Source organism: Oncorhynchus tshawytscha, linkage group LG12, assembly GCF_018296145.1.
Source record: "Oncorhynchus tshawytscha isolate Ot180627B linkage group LG12, Otsh_v2.0, whole genome shotgun sequence".
NCBI classification, from domain to species: domain Eukaryota; kingdom Metazoa; phylum Chordata; class Actinopteri; order Salmoniformes; family Salmonidae; genus Oncorhynchus; species Oncorhynchus tshawytscha.
This window is the reverse complement of record NC_056440.1, coordinates 26,230,383-26,254,005: the sequence shown is the minus strand read 5'-3', so window position 1 is coordinate 26,254,005 and position 23,623 is coordinate 26,230,383. Positions and strand designations below refer to the sequence as shown.

The 23,623-nt window shown below is 45.7% G+C and overlaps 1 protein-coding gene across 2 annotated transcripts; it reads right to left on the bottom strand.

Moving 5' to 3' along the window:
• Nucleotides 1–847: 847 nt before the first annotated feature.
• On the bottom strand, nt 848–23,236 carry LOC112262814 (transforming acidic coiled-coil-containing protein 1). 2 transcript variants are annotated; one of them, XM_042331509.1, is made up of 14 exons: nt 22,430–23,236; nt 19,946–20,037; nt 16,398–16,806; nt 16,104–16,139; nt 15,201–15,261; nt 9,812–9,896; nt 9,041–9,093; nt 4,968–5,105; nt 4,810–4,886; nt 4,619–4,662; nt 4,343–4,503; nt 4,128–4,234; nt 3,923–4,043; nt 848–2,531 (listed from the first exon to the last, which is right to left on the bottom strand). In XM_042331509.1, exons 1-14 carry the CDS (start codon nt 22,543–22,545, stop codon nt 2,463–2,465), a joined length of 1,569 nt encoding a protein of 522 aa, XP_042187443.1. In that variant the 5' UTR covers nt 22,546–23,236; the 3' UTR covers nt 848–2,462. The 2 variants fall into 2 exon arrangements, with proteins under 2 accessions (XP_042187443.1, XP_042187444.1); XM_042331510.1 differs by lacking the exon at nt 16,104–16,139 and having other exon boundaries at nt 22,430–23,234.
• Nucleotides 23,237–23,623: the final 387 nt, after the last annotated feature.

Sequence of the window (23,623 nt, the reverse complement as noted above, 5' to 3'; positions counted from 1 at the left end):
AGATCCAACCTGAGTAGCTGTGATGTCAGACCCAACCTGTGATGTCAGACCCAACCTGTGTAGCTGTGATATCAGATCCAACCTGTGTAGCTGTGATGTCAATTCCAACCTGTGTAGCTGTGATATCAGACCCACCCTTTGATGTCAGACCCAACCTGTGTAGCTGTGATATCAGACCCACCCTTTGATGTCAGACCCAACCTGTGTAGCTGTGATGTCAGACCCAACCTGTGTAGCTGTGATGTCAGACCCAACCTGTGTAGCTGTGATATCAGACCCAACCTGTGTAGCTCTGACATCACAGCTACACAGGTTGGGTCTGATATCACAGCTACACAGGTTGGGTCTGATATCACAGCTACACAGGTTGGATCTGACATCACAGCTACACAGGTTGGACCTCATGAATAGAGGGCGCTGTGATGTCAGATCCAACCTGTGTAGCTGTGATATCAGACCCAACCTGTGTAGCTGTGATATCAGACCCAACCTGTGTAGCTGTGATGTCAGACCCAACCTGTGATGTCAGATCCAACCTGAGTAGCTGTGATGTCAGACCCAACCTGTGATGTCAGACCCAACCTGTGTAGCTGTTATGTCAGATCCAACCTGTGTAGCTGTGATATCAGACCCAACCTTTGATGTCAGACCCAACCTGTGTAGCTGTGATATCAGACCCAACCTGTGTAACTGTGATGTCAGATCCAACCTGTGTGGCTGTGATATCAGACCTAACCTGTGTAACTGTGATGTCAGATCCAACCTGTGTAGCTGTGATATCAGACCCAACCTGTGTAGCTGTGAACAGAGAAAGCCATGAGAACACAGAAGCCATGAGAACACACTCCCTTATTACTAGTCATGTTTACTCAGCACACACACTGCACATAATAGTCAACATAGTCTGTACAGTAAAAGTCAGTACAGCTGAATGCTTCTTATTCACTTTACAAATATTAATGACAATGCAAAAAGGGATCATTGGTGATGTACAAACCGTTAAAAACAATATTATCTAAAGAAACTTTCAATGAAGCTACAACTTCAGAATGGCACAAAGATGTGTATTATAGACACTGGCACATGTATGTATGTCTACGTGGGGTTTCACTGCATGCATGCGTGTTATATTGTTTAACTATGTCATCCACAGTGCAGTATGGTGGAGGGGGAACTAGTACTGTGAGCTGGTGTGAAACTCTCCACTGTGGAAGAGTATTTACCAGAACCAGGTTAGCTGAGAACAGTGAATATGAGAAACACACTGTAACTTTCTATGCCACTAACTAGGTGCTGCAGTAAAACACAGTGATTCCATCCCAAATGGCACCCTATTCCCTATATAGTGGTCTACCTTTGAGCAGGGCTCATGGGAGCTCACATAATCCCTGAACAGTTCTCTCTACCTCCATGCTGTAATGTTTCATACCCAAATACTACAGGTATCCATGGCCACAGGAGATTTTAAACAATTTTGGATTTTGAAAAACCAAATAAAACACTCTCCCAGTTTACGGTATTTGTTTGTGCATATACAAATATATAGTCTTTGTATTAACTTCACCATATCCAGATTTCCACTTACTGAGTGTACTACTTTCTGCTCCACCCCTCTGGCCTGAGAAAGAGACTAACCAGGTACAGCTGAGGACAGTGGGAAACCCTCCCCTGTGCAGTTGTGCTGAAGTCGTACAGAATACACAGTCACTGTACAGCTCCTCTTCCTCTGCTAACACATCACCTCATATACAGACAGGAGAAAAGCTTTATTTTTCCCAGGACTACCCCCCACCCCACCCCTATCTATAGTAGTGCATCCTGACCCTGAACCTACTCCCACATCCCCCCTCCCTATAATAGTGCAGTTATACAAAGGGGTCAAGCATAGCTCACCCCTGACCCCTGACTGTCCTGGAGCCTAGAGAGTGTCTACCTGGTCCTGCCCTAGTCTCCTAGTGTTCAGAATAAATACCATTTGTACAGTGCCATATGTACAGTACCATATGTACAGTACATCTCAGCCAGGGTGTTTTGTAAGTGTGGGTTTATGTGTATAATATATGAATAAATGCTTAACAAAATGTTATCCTAAGTTAAATAAGCACAAACCTATGCAATGCCAAGACAGCACATTATATTGTGTTTATGTTACAGTACAGAAAGACAAACGGGTGTGGGGTCTTGCATGGTAAATAATGACCAAGCCAAAAAGGCGAGTCCACATGTACATAACACAGGCTCAAATTACACCCTATTTTCCAAATACTGCACTAATGTTGACTAAGAGAAATGGGTTATCGTATGACATTTGACCAGTACAGCAGCACTAGGTGCAGGCGCCCTGTGGGGAAATAGAGCTAGCTGCTCATTGGCTGGAGGCATGCACAGGAGTACACTATATGTTGTAGGCAGGGTTGGCTTGGAGGGTCAAGATTGGTCGATTCGGAAGTATGGAATCTCTCTCAGTCTGTTCTGCCCATCTTTGCGATGAGCTCATCACAGATCTTGGTGAGCTCCTCGATCTCCTCGGTCTGTGAATAGACAGAAGACCCTTGTCAGGGAGACTGGTGACTCAGGACTTAGGCCTGGAGTTTTTCCTGTTCAGGTCACCTAGTCAGCAAAAAGCGTTGGCCATTACCTTTTGTTGCAGGGTTAGCATTAGCATGTAGCGTTAGGGTTGTGCGTATGGGACTCTCGTGCCCAAAAGGCAGTTTTAGTAAAAGTGAAAGTCACCCAGTAAAATACTACTTGAGTAAAAGTCTAAAAGTATTTGGTTTTAAATATACTTAAGTATCAAAAGTAAATGTAATTGCTAAAATATACTTAAGTATCAAAAGTATAAATAATTTCAAATTCCTTATATCAAGCAAACCAGATGGCATAATTTTCTTTCATTTACGGATAGCCAGGGGCATCCACCAACACTTAGACATAATTTACAAACGAAGCTTGTGTTTAGTGAGTCTGCCAGATCAGCAGTAGGGGGTGACCAGGTATGTTCTCTTGATAAGTGTGTGAATTAGGCAATTTTCTTGTCCATTCAAAACGTAACGAGTACAAAAAGTACATAATTTTCTTTAGGAATGCAGTGAAGTAAAAGTTGTCAAAAATATGAATAGTAAAGTACAGATTCCCCAAAAAACTACTTAAGTAGTACTTTCAAATATTTTTACTTCAGTACTTTACACCACTGGGGTTAAGGAAGGATCACATAATTCCATCCAGTTCATCAGAAGGGATCAGCCAATGAATTATACTCTTGAGCAAACATTCCATTACTGCATGTGGCAGTAAATCACCAACATTGGCTTTATACCTGTTCAAACACACTCCAGGTGGCAGTAAATCACTAACCTTGGCTTTATACCTGTTCAAACACACTCCAGGTGGCAGTAAATCACTAACCTTGGCTTTATACCTGTTCAAACACACTCCAGGTGGCAGTAAATCACTAACCTTGGCTTTATACCTGTTCAAACACACTCCATGTGGCAGTAAATCACTAACCTTGGCTTTATACCTGTTCAAACACACTCCATGTGGCAGTAAATCACTAACCTTGGCTTTATACCTGTTCAAACACACTCCATGTGGCAGTAAATCACTAACCTTGGCTTTATACCTGTTCAAACACACTCCAGGTGGCAGTAAATCACTAACCTTGGCTTTATACCTGTTCAAACACACTCCAGGTGGCAGTATGCTCCCTTTCTGTTTGTTTACCAACTCATAGAAGTAGAGGAAGAACATTGACTACTTCGAAATGGAGATGGCCTCAATGGAGCTGCCCATGCTCTAACAGACGCCATAATGGTACAGATACAGTGTTGCATCCTCTAACTATCTCTATGGTAGTGTGCTACCTTCTGCTCTAGTCCTAGCAGTGGGCGTTAGCATGTAGCTAGGTAATGTTAGCCCTTACCTTTTGCTGCAGAGCTTTCTCCAGAGACTCTACCCTCATCTGCTCCTTCCTCAGGCTGGCGTTCAGAGCAACACTCTCAGAGCTGGCCTTGCTGCGTACCTGGGCTATGTCCTCATTAGCCCTGAAGGGAATAGTAGGGGTTGGTAGTTACTGATAGACTCCTCTGTGTGTGTGTCTGTGTGTGTGTGTGTGTGTCTAATCATACTTGTCTAGTTTCTCCTCGGCGTGGAGTTTGAGCGTCTGGTATCTCTGCTCCTCCTGCTTGACTCTGGCCAGATACTCCTGAGCACACTTCTTCAACACCTCCTCATTCTACATGCACATAATAGTAGAACCACAATGTTACACATAACTAATATATGAGCTCAATAATCGTAGTAAGGTCAGACTATTCTTGATCCCTGAACTCTGACCCCTAACCTTCTTAAAACCGTCCAGGGTGCTCTTCATGTTCTCGTAGCGGCGGAACATACCGGACAGCGAGCGCTCTACTGAGTTCAGGTCTGTTAGGGCCGACTCCTTCTCCATGCTTACAGCCTGCAAAGACTTCTGGGAGCTCATGGTGTTGCGCTGTTCGTCCTCTGACAGAGAGAGAGGTCACACAGACAGGTCATTTTATGATTCCGTGCATCGAGGCCACCACTACATTTATGTAGAGGAATGTTTGAAGAGGTTTGGTTGACCTAAGCCACTCACCAATCATCTGGGCGATGGTCTTCTCATACTCTGCCACTATCTTTCTGTGAGAGAGGAATGATTACTTATGAATCTTGATTAGCTAAAAATCAGTCTGTTCACTGCTCAGCACACATCACGTCATTACTAACCTCACAGTATAGTTGAGGTGAATGGTAACAGAATGGTACATGTGAATTGGCCTACAGTACCTCATCTCCATGACTTCCTGTCTGCTGTCCTCATACTTCCTCCTCCAGTCATTGGCCTCCATCTCCTTAGTGATGATCTGGCACAGGAGACAGTTATTACTATGTTACCCTGTGTGTGTGTGTGTGTGTGTGTGTGTGTGGTCTGTTGTTTAACTTACCTCCCCTCTGATGAGGGTGAGAACAGTCGTCTTCTCTGCCTCGCTGATGCAAATCGAGTCTAGAACCTCACTTCCTGTCTTCTTCTCCGTGTCACTTCCTCCCAGCTTGGCGTTCTTCAGCTGGCAGGTGTCCTCATACTGCAGAAACATAGGTGTCAACAACATAGCTCGGGCAGTAGGAGGCGCTCTCATCATTTTAGAGTTGAAGTCGGAAGTTTACATACACTTAGGTTGGAGTCATTAAAATTAGTTTTTCAACCACTCCACAAATTTCTTGTTAATAAACTATAGTTTTGGCAAGTCGATTAGGACATCTACTTTGTGCATGGCAAATAATTTTCCCAACAATTGTTTACAGACAGATTATTTCACTTGTAATTCACTGTATCACAATTCCAGTTTCTCAGATGTTTACATACACTAAGTTGACTGTGCCTTTAAACAGCTTGGAAAATTCCACAAAATGTCATGGCTTTAGAAGCTTCTGATAGGCTAATTGTCATCATTTGAGTCAATTGGAGGTACGCCTGTGGATGTATTTCAAGGCCTACCTTCACACTCAGTGCCTCTTTGTTTGACATCATGGGAAAATCAAAAGAAACTAGCAAAGACTTAATAAAAAATATTGTAGACCGCCACAAGTCTAGTTCATCCTTGGGAGAAATTTCCAAATGCCTGAAGGTACCACGTTCATCTGTACAAACAACAGTACGCAAGTATAAACACCATGGGATCACGTAGCTATCATACCGCTCGGGAAGGAGGTGTGTTCTGTCTCCTAGAGATGAACGGACTTTGGTGCGAAAAGTGCAAATCAATCCCAGAACAACAGCAAAGGACCTTGTTAAGATGCTGGAGGAAACAGGTACAAAAGCTCTAAAAACCACCATAAAAAAAGCCAGACTACGGTTTGTAACTGCACATGGGGACAAAGATCGTACTATTTGGAGAAATGTCCTCTGGTCTGATGAAACAAAAATGGAATTGTTTGGCCATAAAGACCATTGTTATGTTTGGTGGAAAAAGGGGGAGGCTTGCAAGCTGAAGAACACCATCCCAACCGTGAAGCACAGGGGTGGCAGCATCATGTTGTGGGGGTGCTTTGCTGCAGGAGGGACTGGTGCACTTCACAAAATAGATGGCGTCATGAGGCAGGAAAATTATGTGGATACATTCAAGCAACATCTCAAGATATCAGTCAGGAAGTTAAAGCTTGGTCGCAAATAGGTTTTCCAATTGGACAATGACCCCAAGCATACTTCCAAAATTGTGGCAAAATGGCATAAGGACAACAAAGTCAAGGTATTGGAAAGCCCTGACCTCAATCTTATAGAAAATATGTGGGCAGAACTGAAAAAGCTTGTGGAAGGCTACCCGAAAAAGTTTGACCCAAGTTAAACAATTTAAAGGCAATGCTACCAAATACTAATTGAGTGTATGTAAACTTCTGACCCACTGGGAATGTGATGAAAGAATTAAAAGCTGAAACAAATTATTCTCTCTACTATTATTCTGACATTTCAAATTCTTAAAATAAAGTGGTGATCCTAACTGACCTAAGACAAATATTTTTTTTAATAGGATTAAATGTAAGGAATTGTGAAAAACTGAGTTTAGATGTATTTGGCTAAGGTGTATGAAATCTTCCGACTTCTGTATATGCAGATGATACAGTCTTATACTCAGCTGGCCCCACCCTGGATTTTGTGTTAAATGCTCTACAACAAAGCTTTCTTAGTGTCCAGCAAGCTTTCTACACCCTTAACCTTGTTCTGAACACCTTCAAAAACAAAAGTCATGTGGTTTGGTAAGAAGAATGCTCCTCTCCCCACAGGTGTGATTACTACCTCCGAGGGTTTAGAGCTTGAGGTAGTCACCTCATACAAGTACTTGGGAGTATGGCTGGATGGTACACTGTCCTTCTCTCAGCAAATATCAATGCTGCAGGCTAAAGTTAAATCTAGACTTGGTTTCCTCTATTGTAATCGCTTCTCTTTCACCCCAGCTGCCAAACTAACCCTGATTCAGATGACAATCCTACCCATGCTAGATTAATCAGACATAATCTATAGATCAGTAGGTATGGGTGCTCTCAAGAGGCTAGATGTTCTTTACCATTCGGCCATCAGATTTTCCACCAATGCTCCTTATAGGACACATCACTGCACTCTATACTCCTCTGTAAACTGGTCATCTCTGTATAGCTGTCGCAAGACCCACTGGTTGATGCTTATTTATAAAACCCTCTTAGGCCTCACTCCCCCCCCATCTGAGATATATACTGAAACCTTCATCCTCCACATACAACACCCATTCTGCCAGTCACATTCTGTTGAATGTCCCCAAAGCACACACATCCCTGGGTCGCTCGTCTTTTCAGTTCGCTACAGCTAGCGACTGGAACGAGCTGCAACAAACACTCAAACTGGACAGTTTTATCTCTTCATTCATAGACTCAATCACGGACACTCGTACGGACAGTTGTGGCTGCTTTGTGTGATGCATTGTTGTCTCTACCTTATTCCCCTTTGTGCTGTTGTCGGTGCTCAATAATGTTTGTACCATGTTTTGTGCTGCTACCATGTTGTGTTGCTACCATGCTGTGTTGCTGCCTTAGGTCTCTCTTTATGTAGTGTTGTGTTGTCTCGTCGTGATGTGTGTTTTGTCCTATATTTAGATCTTTTTAATTTTTAATCCCAGCCCTGTCCCCACAGGAGGCCTTTTGCCTTTTGGTAGGCCGTCATTGTAAATAAGAATAAATTAAAGAGCAGGAGAGAAGTTCCATAAATTCCTGACTGGATGTTAGATTAACGTGACCCTAATCCTGATTTAGTCACAATGTCAGTGTGGTGTGTGGCAGGTTCAAACTGTTTATAGGTCCTTTCCATCTGCGTGTTTCACTCAATAATAAAGTGATTATAGTACAATGCAATATCGTGTTTATTGGAGGGTTGTGGTGATATTGTCATCTCCTCCATTCAGAGCCATACAAAGACATCTCTGTATTGGCCCTCAGAGCTCCTGTGCATCAGGCTGATGAAGGCTTCATCAGCCTGATGCACAGGAGCTCTGAGGCTGTTTACACAGGCAGCCCAATTCTGATCGTTTTTCCACTAATTGGTCCTTTAAAAAAAAAATTTTTTTTTTACCTTTATTTAACTAGGCAAGTCAGTTAAGAACAAATTCTTATTTTCAATGACGGCCTAGGAACAGTGGGTTAACTGCCTGTTCAAGGGCAGAACGACAGCTCGGGGGTTTGAACTTGCAACCTTCCGGTTACTAGTCCAACACTCTAACCACTAGGCTACCCTGCCGCCCCAATCAAATCAGATATTTTTCAGAGCTCATCTGATTAGTCAATTAGTGAAGAAAAAAAATGAATTGGGCTGCCTGTCTAAACACAGACTGAGAGGGAGATGGTAGTTTGAACTTGAGGTCTAGTTCCTCAGTGGCAGAGTTAAGAGTGGTTACTTCATCTCTTTCTCTCGCCCTACCCCTCAACCCTCACCCTCCTGTTGTCCTTCCCTGGATTATAACTCAGTCATATACTAATCCTATGGGTCTGGTAATCTCAATCCCTCTATCACCTGATGAGCTGGAGATGATGACAGGCTGAGGAGCTCGTGGTCAGTTCATGTACAGTGTGGGAGTAAAGCTACCATGGTACAGTACTGTACAGTAGTGGGCAACAGATCACTGTTAAACACCCGGTGAGTAGACCAATGAAGCCAGTCACCATCACCATCCCAGACAACCAGGTACAATAGCACTAGCTCCTCAACATCACTGTCAACCCAGCTCTAATCCACTACATCTACTAGAAACATGATGATAATAATGATGGGCCAAGATCAGCTAGATGAGATGGTGATTAAGTCATTGACTAACCCTCCTAACTACAGTGACATAATGTGTTCTGAGGACAGCATTCTAAACTTCTGGCTCACTAATGTCTCCATCTAGTAGTCACCAGGGAGATCACATGATTTTGATGGAACCATCACTAGGTCCTTGGTCTCTGAAGTAGGCCAAGCTTTCTGTGAGCTATTAACAAGGCATTTTGTGGTACTCACCATAGAACAGCAGTCTGACTCCTCTGATCTGCCTGACACACTCAGTTCTGTCCCTGGGAGAGAAAATGGAATGTCACAAAAATATCTGTGTGAAATATCCCACACTGTATTCTCATAAGGAACTATTCTATTCTGACTCCAGTCACTGGGAGCTCCATGTGCTACTGCTGCTGCCTGACCAGAAGGGGGCAGTGTATGCCTGCAGCACAGAGTGCATGATGACACAATTCTGTCTCATAATAAATCTGTGAGTTGACAGACAGAATCTACTGTATACATCTCCCCAGACTAGACAGAGAAGAATTGAACAGAGCAGAGCAGATTAGAACAGACAATAAGGTAAACTCAGCTCAACAGAACCGAGCTACAGTAGAAGTGTGTTACATGCAGCCTGAGGGACTATTGATCTGGTACAGTCTGTCTACTTCCTGTCACACTGCTGGGGTTCTGCTGTTGGGCTCATAAGCACACAGACCCACCAGTCATACATAACAGCAAGCTACATGACTCATATAGCCTACACTAGTGGTTGCACTGAGGGAGGGGAGGGAGCCCAGATCAGAGCACAAGAACTTAGGAACACTCATACAGATTCCTTGGATCCAATGAAGCTTTTGTGGATGTTGACAATGAGTTACTAATTGATAACTGTTCCTGCGGGGCTCTATGAAAAACAACCATGACCTTCCCTGTGACATTGATTAACCAACACATGAGTTCACACAGACACTGATGTTTGGGAGTGTCTGATCCCCCTCAACCCCCACTCACCGTTGTGATCTCTGTCTGCTCTGACTCCTGCTGTGCTGGCTAGCTTCTCCTCATCTGTGGCGTGGCCCTCGCCGTGGTCATTCTCCTACAGACAGACAGGGACATTTTAATCTGTTTAATGGGGCCGTCTCCCTTTGCTCCCTGGTGCTGTGCCAGAGCAGGGCTGATGTATACTGAGGGCTGAGGTAGAGTAGAGGACAGGGCTGATGTATACTGAGGGCTGAGGTAGAGTAGAGGACAGGGCTGAAGTATACTGAGGGCTGAGGCAGAGTAGAGGACAGGGCTGATGTATACTGAGGGCTGAGGTAGAGTAGAGGACAGGGCGGAGGTATACTGAGGGCTGAGGTAGAGTAGAGGACAGGGCTGATGTATACTGAGGGCTGAGGTAGAGTAGAGGACAGGGCTGATGTATACTGAGGGCTGAGGTAGAGTAGAGGACAGGGCGGAGGTATACTGAGGGCTGAGGTAGAGTAGAGGACAGGGCTGATGTATACTGAGGGCTGAGGTAGAGTAGAGGACAGGGCTGATGTATACTGATGGAACGGCTCAGTCTCTCAGAGAGGAATGCCCAGGTTAACCAGGGTCACGGTCAGATACACAGAGAAATTGCACCAGAGTGGAAAACACTATAACACTACATTACACACACACACACACGCACGCACGCACGCATGCATATGTACTCCAAGGTGGCATAGCAGTTCAGACGTCTTTTGTCATCGTCTTGTCGTGTCCTGTATATATATATATATTTACAACTTTTTTCACATACATTTTATTTTTATTTTCCATCAACTCATCTTCAAAACACTCTCCTGCAACCCGCCTCACCAATTTATATTTATAAAAAAGTATTATTTACCTCAAATCTGTAATCCTCCAAGAAGCTAGCCAGAAACTCCAAGAAGCTAGCCTGAAACTAGCCAGAAGCTAATCCAGAAGCTAATCAGAAGCTAGTTCAGAAGCTAGTTAGCTTCTTTACTGGCAAATCGTTAGTATTCAGCTAACCACGGTTTGTGGTCATCAGCTATCCTTTAGCTCGAAAATCTATCGCCAGTTCTGTACGGCGCAGCGCGGCTCGGAACGGAACATACCGGACCAATTTTTCTCTCCATGTCCCTGGATTTCGACTGCTCTCTGGACATTCATACCCGGATCTCACAGCTAGCTAGCTGCTATCCGTGTGACTATCGGCCTTCGTCGATTCCGGAGCAAACATCAATTATTCCAGAGCTAGCCAGCTCCGTCAATCACTCCTGAGTTCCATCAATCACTCCTGGGCTGCAGTCACCTATCCGGACCCGTTTTACTGCCTACGCGGAGCCCCACCGGGCCTTCACAACTGGACTGCCGACGTTATCTACCCGAAGGAGATCCGGCTGGCTCCTCCGTCGCGACGTTACCTGAACGCCCATCTGCGGCCTGCTAAACGTTAGCTGTCTTACCGGCTGCTATCTGAATAGACAATCGGACAATTTATTTAGTTTTATTATTATTATGTTTTCTTCTTGGGCCTCTATAACTATATCTATTGTTTTTATTTTTGTTGTTGTTGTGTGATTTGGATTAATCCCCTCTACCACACGGAACCCCACTAATCTACTGACGGAACGCAAGAGGTGGCTAACAACAGACCTCCATCCTATGCTAGCTTGCTACCGATGGCCTAGTCCTGCTCACTATATCTTATCCAACCTATTAGTTCCACCACCCTCACATGCAATGACATCTCCTGGTTTCAATGATGTTTCTAGAGACAATATCTCTCTCTTCATCACTCAATACCTAGGTTTACCTCCACTGTATTCACATACTACCATACCTTTGTCTGTACATTATACCTTGATGCTATTTTACCTCCTTTTACTCTATGTTCCAGACGTTCTAGACAACCAATTCTTATAGCTTTTAGCCATACCCTTATTCTACTCCTCCTCTGTTCCTCTGGCGATGTAGAGGTGAATCCAGGCCCTGCAGTGCCTAGCTCCACTCCTATTCCCCAGGCGCTCTCTTTTGACGGCTTCTGTAACCGTAATAGCCTTGGTTTCATGCATGTTAACATTAGAAGCCTCCTCCCTAAGTTTGTTCTATTCACTGCTTTAGCACACTCTGCCAACCCGGATGTTCTAGCTGTGTCTGAATCCTGGCTTAGGAAGACCACCAAAAAACAACATTTTCAGACAAGATAGAACTGCCAAAGTGGGCGGTGTTGCAATCTACTGCAAAGATAGCCTGCAGAGTTCTGTCCTTACTATCCAGGTCTGTACCCAAACAATTTGAACTTCTACTTTTAAAAATCCACCTCTCTAAAAACAAGTCTCTCACCGTTGCCGCCTGCTATAGACCACCCTCTGCCCCCAGCTGTGCTCTGGACCATATGTGAACTGATTGCCCCCCATCTATCTTCAGAGTTCGTGCTGCTAGGCGACCTAAACTAGAACATGCTTAACACCCCAGCCATCCTACAATCTAAACTTGATGCCCTCAATCTCACACAAATTATCAATGAACCTACCAGGTACCTCCCCAAAGCCTTAAACACGGGCACCCTCATAGATATCATCCTAACCAACTTCCCCTCTAAATACACCTCTGCTGTCTTCAACCAAGATCTCAGCGATCACTGCCTCATTGCCTGCATCTGTAATGGGTCAGCGGTCAAACGACCTCCACTCATCACTGTAAAACGCTCCCTGAAACACTTCTGCGAGCAGGCCTTTCTAATCGACCTGGCCGGGGTATCCTGGAAGGATATTGATCTCATCCCGTCAGTAGAGGATGCCTGGATATTTTTTTTTAAATGCCTTCCTAACCATCTTAAATAAACATGCCCCATTCAAGAAATTTAGAACCAGGAACAGATATAGCCCTTGGTTCTCCCCAGACCTGACTGCCCTTAACCAACACAAAAACATCCTATGGCGTTCTGCATTAGCATCGAACAGCCCCCGTGATATGCAGCTGTTCAGGGAAGCTAGAAACCATTATACACAGGCAGTTAGAAAAGCCAAGGCTAGCTTTTTCAAGCAGAAATTTGCTTCCTGCAACACTAACTCAAAAAAGTTCTGGGACACTGTAAAGTCCATGGAGAATAAGAACACCTCCTCCCAGCTGCCCACTGCACTGAAGATAGGAAACTGTCACCACTGATAAATCCACCATAATTGAGAATTTCAATAAGCATTTTTCTACGGCTGGCCATGCTTTCCACCTGGCTACTCCTACCCCGGTCAACAGCACTGCACCCCCAACAGCAACTCGCCCAAGCCTTCCCCATTTCTCCTTTTCCCAAATCCATTCAGCTGATGTTCTGAAAGAGCTGCAAAATCTGGATCCCTACAAATCAGCCGGGCTAGACAATCTGGACCCTTTCTTTCTAAAATTATCTGCCGAAATTGTTGCCACCCCTATTACTAGCCTGTTCAACCTCTCTTTCGTGTCGTCTGAGATTCCCAAAGATTGGAAAGCAGCTGCGGTCATCCCCCTCTTCAAAGGGGGGACACTCTTGACCCAAATTGCTACAGACCTATATCTATCCTACTGTGCCTTTCTAAGGTCTTCGAAAGCCAAGTCAACAAACAGATTACCGACCATTTCGAATCTCACCATACCTTCTCTGCTATGCAATCTGGTTTCAGAGCTGGTCATGGGTGCACCTCAGCCACGCTCAAGGTCCTAAACGATATCTTAACCGCCATCGATAAGAAACATTACTGTGCAGCCGTATTCATTGATCTGGCCAAGGCTTTCGACTCTGTCAATCACCACATCCTCATCGGCAGACTCGACAGCCTTGGTTTCTCAAATGATTGCCTCGCCTGGTTCACCAACTACTTCTCTGATAGAGTTCAGTGTGTCAAATCGGAGGGTCTGCTGTCCGGACCTCTGGCAGTCTCTATGGGGGTGCCACAGGGTTCAATTCTTGGACCGACTCTCTTCTCTGTATACATCAATGAGGTCGCTCTTGCTGCTGGTGAGTCTCTGATCCACCTCTACGCAGACGACACCATTCTGTATACTTCTGGCCCTTCTTTGGACACTGTGTTAACAACCCTCCAGGCAAGCTTCAATGCCATACAACTCTCCTTCCGTGGCCTCCAATTGCTTTTAAATACAAGTAAAACTAAATGCATGCTCTTCAACCGATCGCTACCTGCACCTACCCGCCTGTCCAACATCACTACTCTGGACGGCTCTGACTTAGAATACGTGGACAACTACAAATACTTAGGTGTCTGGTTAGACTGTAAACTCTCCTTCCAGACCCATATCAAACATCTCCAATCCAAAGTTAAATCTAGAATTGGCTTCCTATTTCGCAACAAAGCATCCTTCACTCATGCTGCCAAACATACCCTTGTAAAACTGACCATCCTACCAATCCTCGACTTTGGCGATGTCATTTACAAAATAGCCTCCAATACCCTACTCAACAAATTGGATGCAGTCTATCACAGTGCAATCCGTTTTGTCACCAAAGCCCCATATACTACCCACCATTGCGACCTGTACGCTCTCATTGGCTGGCCCTCGCTTCATACTCGTCGCCAAACCCACTGGCTCCATGTCATCTACAAGACCCCGCTAGGTAAAGTCCCCCTTATCTCAGCTCGCTGGTCACCATAGCATCTCCCACCTGTAGCACACGCTCCAGCAGGTATATCTCTCTAGTCACCCCCAAAACCAATTCTTTCTTTGGCCGCCTCTCCTTCCAGTTCTCTGCTGCCAATGACTGGAACGAACTACAAAAATCTCTGAAACTGGAAACACCTATCTCCCTCACTAGCTTTAAGCACCAACTGTCAGAGCAGCTCACAGATTACTGCACCTGTACATAGCCCACCTATAATTTAGCCCAAACAACTACCTCTTTCCCAACTGTATTTAATTTTTATTTATTTATTTATTTTGCTCCTTTGCACCCCATTATTTTTCTTTCTAATTTGCACATTCTTCCATTGCAAAACTACCATTCCAGTGTTTTACTTGCTATATTGTATTTACTTTGCCACCATGGCCATTTTTTGCCTTTACCTCCCTTCTCACCTCATTTGCTCACATCATATATAGACTTGTTTATACTGTATTATTGACTGTATGTTTGTTTTACTCCATGTGTAACTCTGTGTCGTATGTGTCGAACTGCTTTGCTTTATCTTGGCCAGGTCGCAATTGTAAATGAGAACTTGTTCTCAACTTGCCTACCTGGTTAAATAAAGGTAAAATAAAACATAAAATAAATATGTAATACAATGATAGCCAAGGACAGCAATATACACACATTTATTTGAAAAACATTATTTTAAACTTAAATAAAGTTTGCAGTCTTTATGAGTAAAGGAGGCAAGTGAAGCATTTCCTGTTTGAGGAGTTGGTAAAGAACCCTTACCTGTCCGCAGTTGTTCTGTAATGGAGTCTGGTTGTCCAGCTTCTTCATTTTACAGGAGTTCCTGAAGACAAGCACTGAGGTCAGAGCTACTGAGACCAATCCTAACGCTAACCCTACCCAGATCGTAGCTGACCCACCGACCGTGTGTGTGTGTGTGTGTGTGTGTGTGTGTGTGTGTGTGTGTGTGTGTGTGTGTGTGTGTGTGTGTGTGTGTGTGTGTGTGTGTGTGTGTGTGTGTGTGTGTGTGTGTGTGTGTGTGTGTGTGTGTGTATGTGTGAGAGTTTGAGTGTGTGTGTGTGTGTGTCAGGGGAAGCAGCTAGACCTAAAGGTATAGGATTCCTGTGATGTGAGACTGAATCAATGTACTGAGCATAGAGAGAGAGTACAGTAGGATAAAAGCAGAGGAAATACAAGAGAAAGCAGGCTTTGAAATCAGCCCTCATTCTGTGCTCTCTCTGTTGCGTTGCTCTGTGCGTCTGCTGCTAAACTGCTCAATTGCAGCAGAAAGCAGATGACAGGCTGTTGCCTAATAGAATAAGAGCAGGGTCACCAAACCACTGCACAGAGCATGACTATGCTTATACAGAGAGTATCTGTGAAATTGCTGTAGGGTATTATGAGGTCACCTCTCTCCTTTTCTCGGTATTGAGGTCAGGTAGATGATGTAATTGACTAGCCCCGCCTGGGAGAAGCTGATGACTGCGACAACCTGAGACTGCAGTAGAGAGTGCTGACCAGGGCTGCTCTCTGTAGGATTGTGGTGTAGGAGAACATGCATGGGGGCAGGGAGAGGAACAGGCAGGGGGAGAGGTAGCTCAACTGGGCAGGGGGAGACAAAGAGTCTGGGGATGTGGTTGAGGCCTAGTGGAGGGCCTACATAGACATACAGTAAACAGTACTTACAGCGTCATACAGAGGAAACGGACCTGCTCAGCGGTCCTGATGCCACACAGAAAGAGACTCAGAGACAGGTCAGGACAGAGTATGGGGGAGACAGGAGAGGGGGTGGGGGGATTGGTTGAGGAAGGGAGAGATAAGATCATGTGATTTTATGCTAAGTGGTCAGGCAGGGAACTGTACTCGTAGAGCCAGGATGGTTAGTTTGGTTCCTTAAACCAGAAGGGGAGGGTGTTAGGACTGAATGATAGGCAACACAAGATACTGTAAGATAAGATGTCTTATAACAGTGTTACTCACGTGATGCCTGTGCTCTTCATAGGTGACTGTCTGTCTGAGTCCTCTGGTCTGTCCATTTCAGGAGTCAGGCTGTTGGGGTGAGAGTTGATGTTGCCATTGGGGTCAGAGGTCATAGGAGCGAGATCCTCAAACTCAGCGGGGACGGGGGGGTTGTGGACGGGGAGCGAGGGGGGACGTAAGGCGCGGGGCTGAGGCAGAGGGGACGGGGAGATACCATCTTCTCCAGGTCTGGAGGTAAACATCAGGTTCAGGTTCTGGTCCAAACCTGCTCTGCTCTGGGAGGGGGAGGGGCTATTGAGGTTGTTCAGGGCATCCTGGACTTCCTGGAGGGAGGCGGGATAAACATCCTGATTGGAGTTCCTGTCCAGGAAGGCACGGGGCGTCAGCTGTCCGTCATCTCTGGTGAGGGCTGCAGAGAGGAGAGGCAGAGTCAGTATCTCACGCTGGAGACAAGCAAGACAGCAACCTTTCTTCAAAAGTTTTTTTCGGGGATATAAGATTTCTCTGTATCTTGTTTCAGATAATATACTACAGAAAGTGTACATCTCTCTCTCACACTCTCTTCACCAATCCCTCTATAGCTTATATTTTCTCTAAAGCCTATTCCCTCTCTCCAAGCGTAAATCTGCTGTCATGTTATCGAGAAAAGCAAGACGTTTGTCCTCTTCTCTCTTTTGTGTGTGTGCGTGCGTGCATCTCTATGTGTCTATGTGTGTGTTAGTCTCTCTCCCTTAATGTGCTACAGATTTCCTGCCAGCGTTCTCTCCACCAAGGACACAGTGACCCTGGGCTGTAAGAGCTTCCTGTGTAATCACTATTAGATGTGACTGTGGGGCACTCTCCCATTCTCAGAAACATCTCTGCATTTAAAGTCTTGCTGTAAAACACATTCATAAAATGTGTGGGAGTGCTCCTCAGTCCCCAGTGCGCAGGGTGGAAAACATCTCTGGAATAGGATGGGGCATTCGGTGTATGTATACCAAATGACACCCTGTTCCCTACATAGTGCACTATATAGGGTGACATTTGGGACGCATGGTGTCTCATCTTTAAACCCTACAGTGACTCAGACCACTGCAGCTCCACCGCCTCAGTTCATGGCTATTTAAAAGCATGTATGGACTGAGGTATGTTTGAATATCCTCTCACTTCCTGTTAGAACACTCACAATGGCTCCTCACTTCTAGAATGCTAAGAATGGTACCTTACAATGATCCCTGTGTCAACAAACACCTCGTCAAAAGCAAACACTGATACACACACACACGTGCGCGCACGCGCACACACACACACACACACAGTAATACAGTCATGGTTTGAGTACATGTTCAGCCCAGGACCCTGTTGTGTTTAGGACAGCCTGCAATGCTGCTAACATGCTTCTGTTCTCTGGGGGCCGGGGCTGCTCATTCCAGTCTGGGCTGAGCGGGGGTCTAGCCCAGGCCCCTGATGTGCTTCTGTTCTCTGGGGGCCAGGGCTGCTCATTCCAGTCTGGGCTGAGAGGGGATCTAGCCCAGGCCCCTGATGTGCTTCTGTTCTCTGGGGGCCGGGGCTGCTCATTCCAGTCTGGGCTGAGAGGGGCTCTAGCCCAGGCCCCCATCAACCACATTTGAGGGGTTAGGCTCCAGAGAGAAGGCATCGCTGAGCAGTCCTGCCACTATGTCCTGCATGTCTCATTAACATTGGGATACATGCAGCTCTACAGACACAAGTCAGTGTCCTTGGGTTATTACGTGTGTGTGTGTGCACGTGTGCGTGCGCATCAGGGTTGCAGACTCATACTGCTGTACAGTGATCTCGCTGTTACAGAGAAATCCAGCAGATTTCAGGAACACAGAACAATGAGACTACACAGCCATCCACACACGCACGCACACCAACACACACAGACACACAGACACACAGACACACACCCTTGTGATATTGCTCTCTCTTTCTCAGAGAGATAGGGTGTGTCAGATCATCTTTCAATTGTCCTTTCTCAGAGATATCAATAACATGTCACAGTTAAAGTGCCCTCTGTGGATGTGTAAAACAGAGTCATTATGACAATCCCAAATGTATGCTCTGTCAGAACGAAGAAACGTTCCTTAACCCTAACTAACCAGAATTATCTGGGAGTAGAGCAGGACAACCTCACCCCTGCCCTTTAGAACAGGCCTCACACTGTAGCCTACACCAGCTTCTAAACATTTTAAAGAGATTCTCCGGTACTTTTGTCATCTTTTTAGCCAGAAGTTTGGCTCTTGAGACAAAAGTGGCCCACAAAAATGGCGTACTACGCCACATAAATGCAGACATGTGCACCACGCCAGTGCTTTCTCTCGCTCGCTCTGCAGTGTGTGCATCTTGCTAGTAGTAAATCCTGCTCATAGATTATGCATGTATGAACTACATACTGACACATCCAGCCCAACGTGGGACGTTTAAAAAATATCTACTAGTCTTTAACAGGGTACCACACTGATGAGAGGGAGAGAGAGTACTTAATATAGAATTCTATAGTAAACTGTAGTATACTACAGAATACTATACTACACACTGTAGTATGCCTCGATCATATGTAGTACTTACTATATAATGTTGTAGTATACTGTAGTAAATACTACAGTCTGCAAAAACACTACTGTAATTACTATAGTATATACTATTATTTTTCTTACTGCAGTACTTCTACTATAGTAAACTGTAAATAGTACAGTATATTACAGTAAAGGCCACAAAAACACTACAGTGAATACTATTGTATTCAACCATAGTATACTATTTTTTCATGTGGGCAGACATCAGACATCTAGTGTTGTTGTTACCATGCAGATTGCTCCCTGAGGTGACGTAGTCAAGTAGACTGTGATTATTCCTCCAGACTGAATTGTCTCTCAGTGAATGTTTTATTTAGGGCACTAACCCAAATATACACAAGCAGCATGTGATTGGCTGCTGTTCTATAAGAGGAGGGGTTGTTATTGTCTACAGAGACAGAGATGTAGTACATTTGGATCATAGAATGCCATCTTCTGATTGCATTGTGTCTAGATATAGGATAATGAATCCAAAACAAAATCAACTAATCCGGTCCAAGACGCCACAGAGCAGTTCATTTTAATAGGATAACATTGTGTGTCTACAAACTCCACAATGGTCAACAATCTGTTTCATATGACCCGTGTGTGCTGTAGGTTTGGTGTGTGTGTGTGTGTGTGTGTGTGTGTGTGTGTGTGTGTGTGTGTGTGTGTGTGTGTGTGTGTGTGTGTGTGTGTGTGTGTGTGTGTGTGTGTGTGTGTGTGTGTGTATGTGCGTGCGTGCGTCTGTGTGTGTGTGTGTGTGTGTGTATGTGCGTGCGTGCGTCTGTGTGTGTGTGTTTGTTAGAGGGGCACTCTCATTTCTGTTGTTGCCACTGACCCAAAAAAGAGTTGTCTTTATTGGTCTCTGTGGCATTACTGAGCAATAATAGACTAGCTTATGACCAGTGGCCATCTGTCAATTTTTTCCCTCTGAGCAGGATAGGGGTTTGATACATAGGTAGTGAGCTGAGGATGGAGTCTCACCTTTGTCGGCAGAGTTATCCAGCTGGGTCAGGTCATTCTGCAGACCTGGAGACTCCGCCACTGGTGTCTCAAAGTTCCCTTCTGAATCTGAACTAGAGAGAGACAGCGAGAGAGAGAGAGAGACAGCGAGAGAGAGAGACAGCGAGAGAGAGAGAGACAGCGAGAGAGAGACAGCGAGAGAGAGAGAGAGAGAGAGAGAGAGAGAGAGAGAGAGACAGCAAGAGAGAGACAGCGAGAGAGAGAGACAGCGAGAGAGAGAGAGATTACAGGTCAGTACACTGATCTATTTCCTTGGAACTTTCAGGATGTCTGGTGGAGTAAGGTCATACCTTCTCTATGATGGTATGGTATCTTCTCATATCCTGTCATGTTAGTGTACCACCTGCTGCTCTGTATGGCTCCTTCAACAGCCCGCCAATAGAGTTTATAAGGAGTGTCACAGTAAGAGAAGTAAAGGGGGAGGAAAGGGAAAGAGGGAGGAAGGGAGATGAACCCTGCCTGGCCACCTGCTTCCACTAGCCTCCTCCTCACCCTGCCAACGTGTCCTCAATACACAAGGACAGATTGTGTCGCAGTCTCTCGCTCTCTTCCACTTTCTCTCTCTCGGTCTCTTTCACTCTCTCACACACACACACACACAGAGTCTTGTATAGCTAACCTTGTCGGCACACTTGTCGACATCTGGTCCCCACAAGAATAGTTAAACACGTCCACACAGACACAGCTTGGAAATAAGTCTGGGCCTGGTGTCTGGGACCCAGAGACGGGTGTGTTTGTGTGTGTTTTCCCAGGCACTTAAATGCACATCAGACCGTCCACACACTAATGAAAAACAGCTCAGGGGAACAAAGACACAGGCTCCTGAAACACAGACAGTCAGCCCTCCCTCCCTCTCTCTATATATATCACACACATCACATCTAAACCACACAGAGGTAATCCTTAAAAAACACACACTAAGCAGTCCCAGACAATCAGTCCCAGCGATGGCCTCTACACTGCGATCTTGGACAGTTACTTGGAAACTAGAAACTGGCACAAAAAAATCCCACATCTTTAGAAAGCTCAACCTCCCTTCCCCCAACCCTCCTCCAACCTTCCCTAACCTTCCACCAACCCTCTCCTCCTGGCCCTCTCTCACAGACAGACATATTATGAAAGCAGACAGATTATTTGTTGTCCCATAAGAAAGCAAACAGAGCTACAGTACCTACAAAAACAGTTTTACCAGAAGGAAGGAGGGGCTGTCTGAGTGTGTATGAGTGGTCACCTGCTTTTAGACATGACATGATCTAATCACGGTTACGCAGAGCGGCAGCAAAGAACAAGAGACCACGTCAAAACAACATCACATCTCCCTCTTTCTCTTTCTGACTCTCTTTCTCTAGGTCTCTGCCTCTCCTTCCCTCTAGGTTTCTGTCTCTCTCTCCTTCCCTCTAGGTTTCTGTCTCTCTCTCCTTCCCTCTAGGTTTCTAATCTCTCTCCTTCCCTCTAGGTTTATGTCTCTCTCTCCTTCCCTCTAGGTTTCTGTCTCTCTCTCCTTCCCTCTAGGTTTCTGCCCTCTCCCTCCTCTCTTTCTATCTCTCTCTCCTTCCCGCTAGGTTTCTGTCTCTCTCTCCTTTCCTCTAGGTTTCTGCCCTCTCCCTCCTCTCTTTCTCTCTCTCTCCTTCCCTCTAGGTTTCTGTCTCTCTCTCCTTCCCTCTAGGTTTCTGCCCTCTCCCTCCTCTCTTTCTCTCTCTCCTTCCCTCTAGGTTTCTGTCTCTCTCTCCTTCACTCTAGGTTTCTGCCCTCTCCCTCCTCTCTTTCTCTCTCTCTCTCCTTCCCTCTAGGTTTCTGTCTCTTACTCCTTCCCTCTAGGTTTCTGTCTCTCTCTCCTTCCCTCTAGGTTTCTGTCTCTCTCTCCTTCCCTCCAGGTTTCTGTCTCTCTCTCCTTCCCTCTAGGTTTCTGTCTCTCTCTCCTTCCCTCTAGGTTTCTGTCTCTCTCTCCTTCCCTCTAGGTTTCTGCCCTCTCCCTCCTCTCTTTCTCTCTCTCTCCTTCCCTCTAGGTTTCTGTCTCTCTCCTTCCCTCTAGGTTTCTGCCCTCTCCCTCCTCTCTTTCTCTCTCTCTCCTTCCCTCTAGGTTTCTGTCTCTCTCTCCTTCCCTCTAGGTTTCTGTCTCTCTCTCCTTCCCTCTAGGTTTCTGTCTATCTCTCCTTCCCTCTAGGTTTCTGTCTCTCTCTCCTTCCCTCTAGGTTTCTGCCCTCTCCCTCCTCTCTTTCTCTCTCTCTCTGTCTGTATGAATAAAAACATAAAATTCCCCCCAGTCATCCGGACAGGTTACTTCAGTCTGCTGATAATCTCTCTGCACATGTACACACACAATGTCTCTCCTCTCCCTCGCTCGTGTGCCAGACAGGCATCACACACACAATGTCTCTCCTCTCCCTCGCTCGTGTGCCAGACAGGCATCACACACACACACATACACACCTGTAGCCTACTTACTTTCCGCCTTCATCCTTGGTTCTGGGCCCTCCGTCCTCCTCCTCCCCTCCTCCCCGTACAGCTGACCAGGTCCATTTGGCCCACTGGACCGGAGACAGCAGAGACCCCCAGGACATCTTTATTGAGACACACCAGGTCCACTACCACTCCTTTATACAGTACACAACCCTTTAGGTACGGTTCCACCGCTCTGGCTCTGATGATACTCCTGGTTCTAGTTCTGGTAACCTGATGGTTCTACAGTTCCATTGTCGGTTCTGCTACTCCCACACAGAGTCCAGTTCTCGTCTTCAGCTAGTGTTCTGGATCGGACTCTTTTCTTAGTTCTGCTGCTCCTCTGTGCATCAGCATCAACACACCAGAGGAGAGGAGCGGAAAGGAAAGCAGAGGGGGAGGAGGAGTGACTCACCACAGAGTATGTTTACCTCTCTCTCTTCTCCTTCTGTCTAGCTCTCTCTTTGAGCTGTTGTGTGTGTTCTTTCTCTTTGAGAGGATGTTGGTTTTATGGCATCTCTCGTTTCTCTCTTCTCTCTTCACTTCCTCCTCTTGCTCTAGTTTCCCAGCCTGCTCTTTTACATTGTTGATTTCCGGAACAAACTGTGACAGAGGCTGACAGTTCTGTGATGACGCTGTTGGTTTCTGACTCTCTGTCAGATTACAGATTAATGTAGCATCAGTAGCCTCTTCTCTTCTTCCTCTGCCTCTCTCGGTTTCTCTCTGCCTCTCTCTATCCTCCGCTCCAACTCTGAATGCTAGACCAGCAATCAGCTGGCTGCCAGACTGCTCCCTCCTCTTTCCTCTCCCCGCTCCCTCCCTCGTCTGCTCTCACTCCCACCCAAAGAGAGTTTGCCTAGCCCTCCACCCCTTCCCCCATCTCTCTCAGGCTGTTCTATTGTGAAATGGAGAGAGGCATGTTGTGAGAGGAGGGAGAAGAGAGGGAGGGTAGAAGGAAGGGGGTTAGAGAAGGAAGGGAGCAAGTTTCCTGTTTCAAAAGAGCCGTTGGATTTTTAAGAGTCAGCTGACTGTTTACACAGAGTGGTAGATCCCGAGTGTCCCAAGGAGTGGGAAAGAGAGGGAGGAAGAAGGGAGAGGAGGAGGAGGAGGAGAGAGGAAGACACCTAACACAACTAGGACGACAGGTAGTACACATGTTTCTGTCAGACCTGACCAGACACAATATAGATAGAGAGTTAG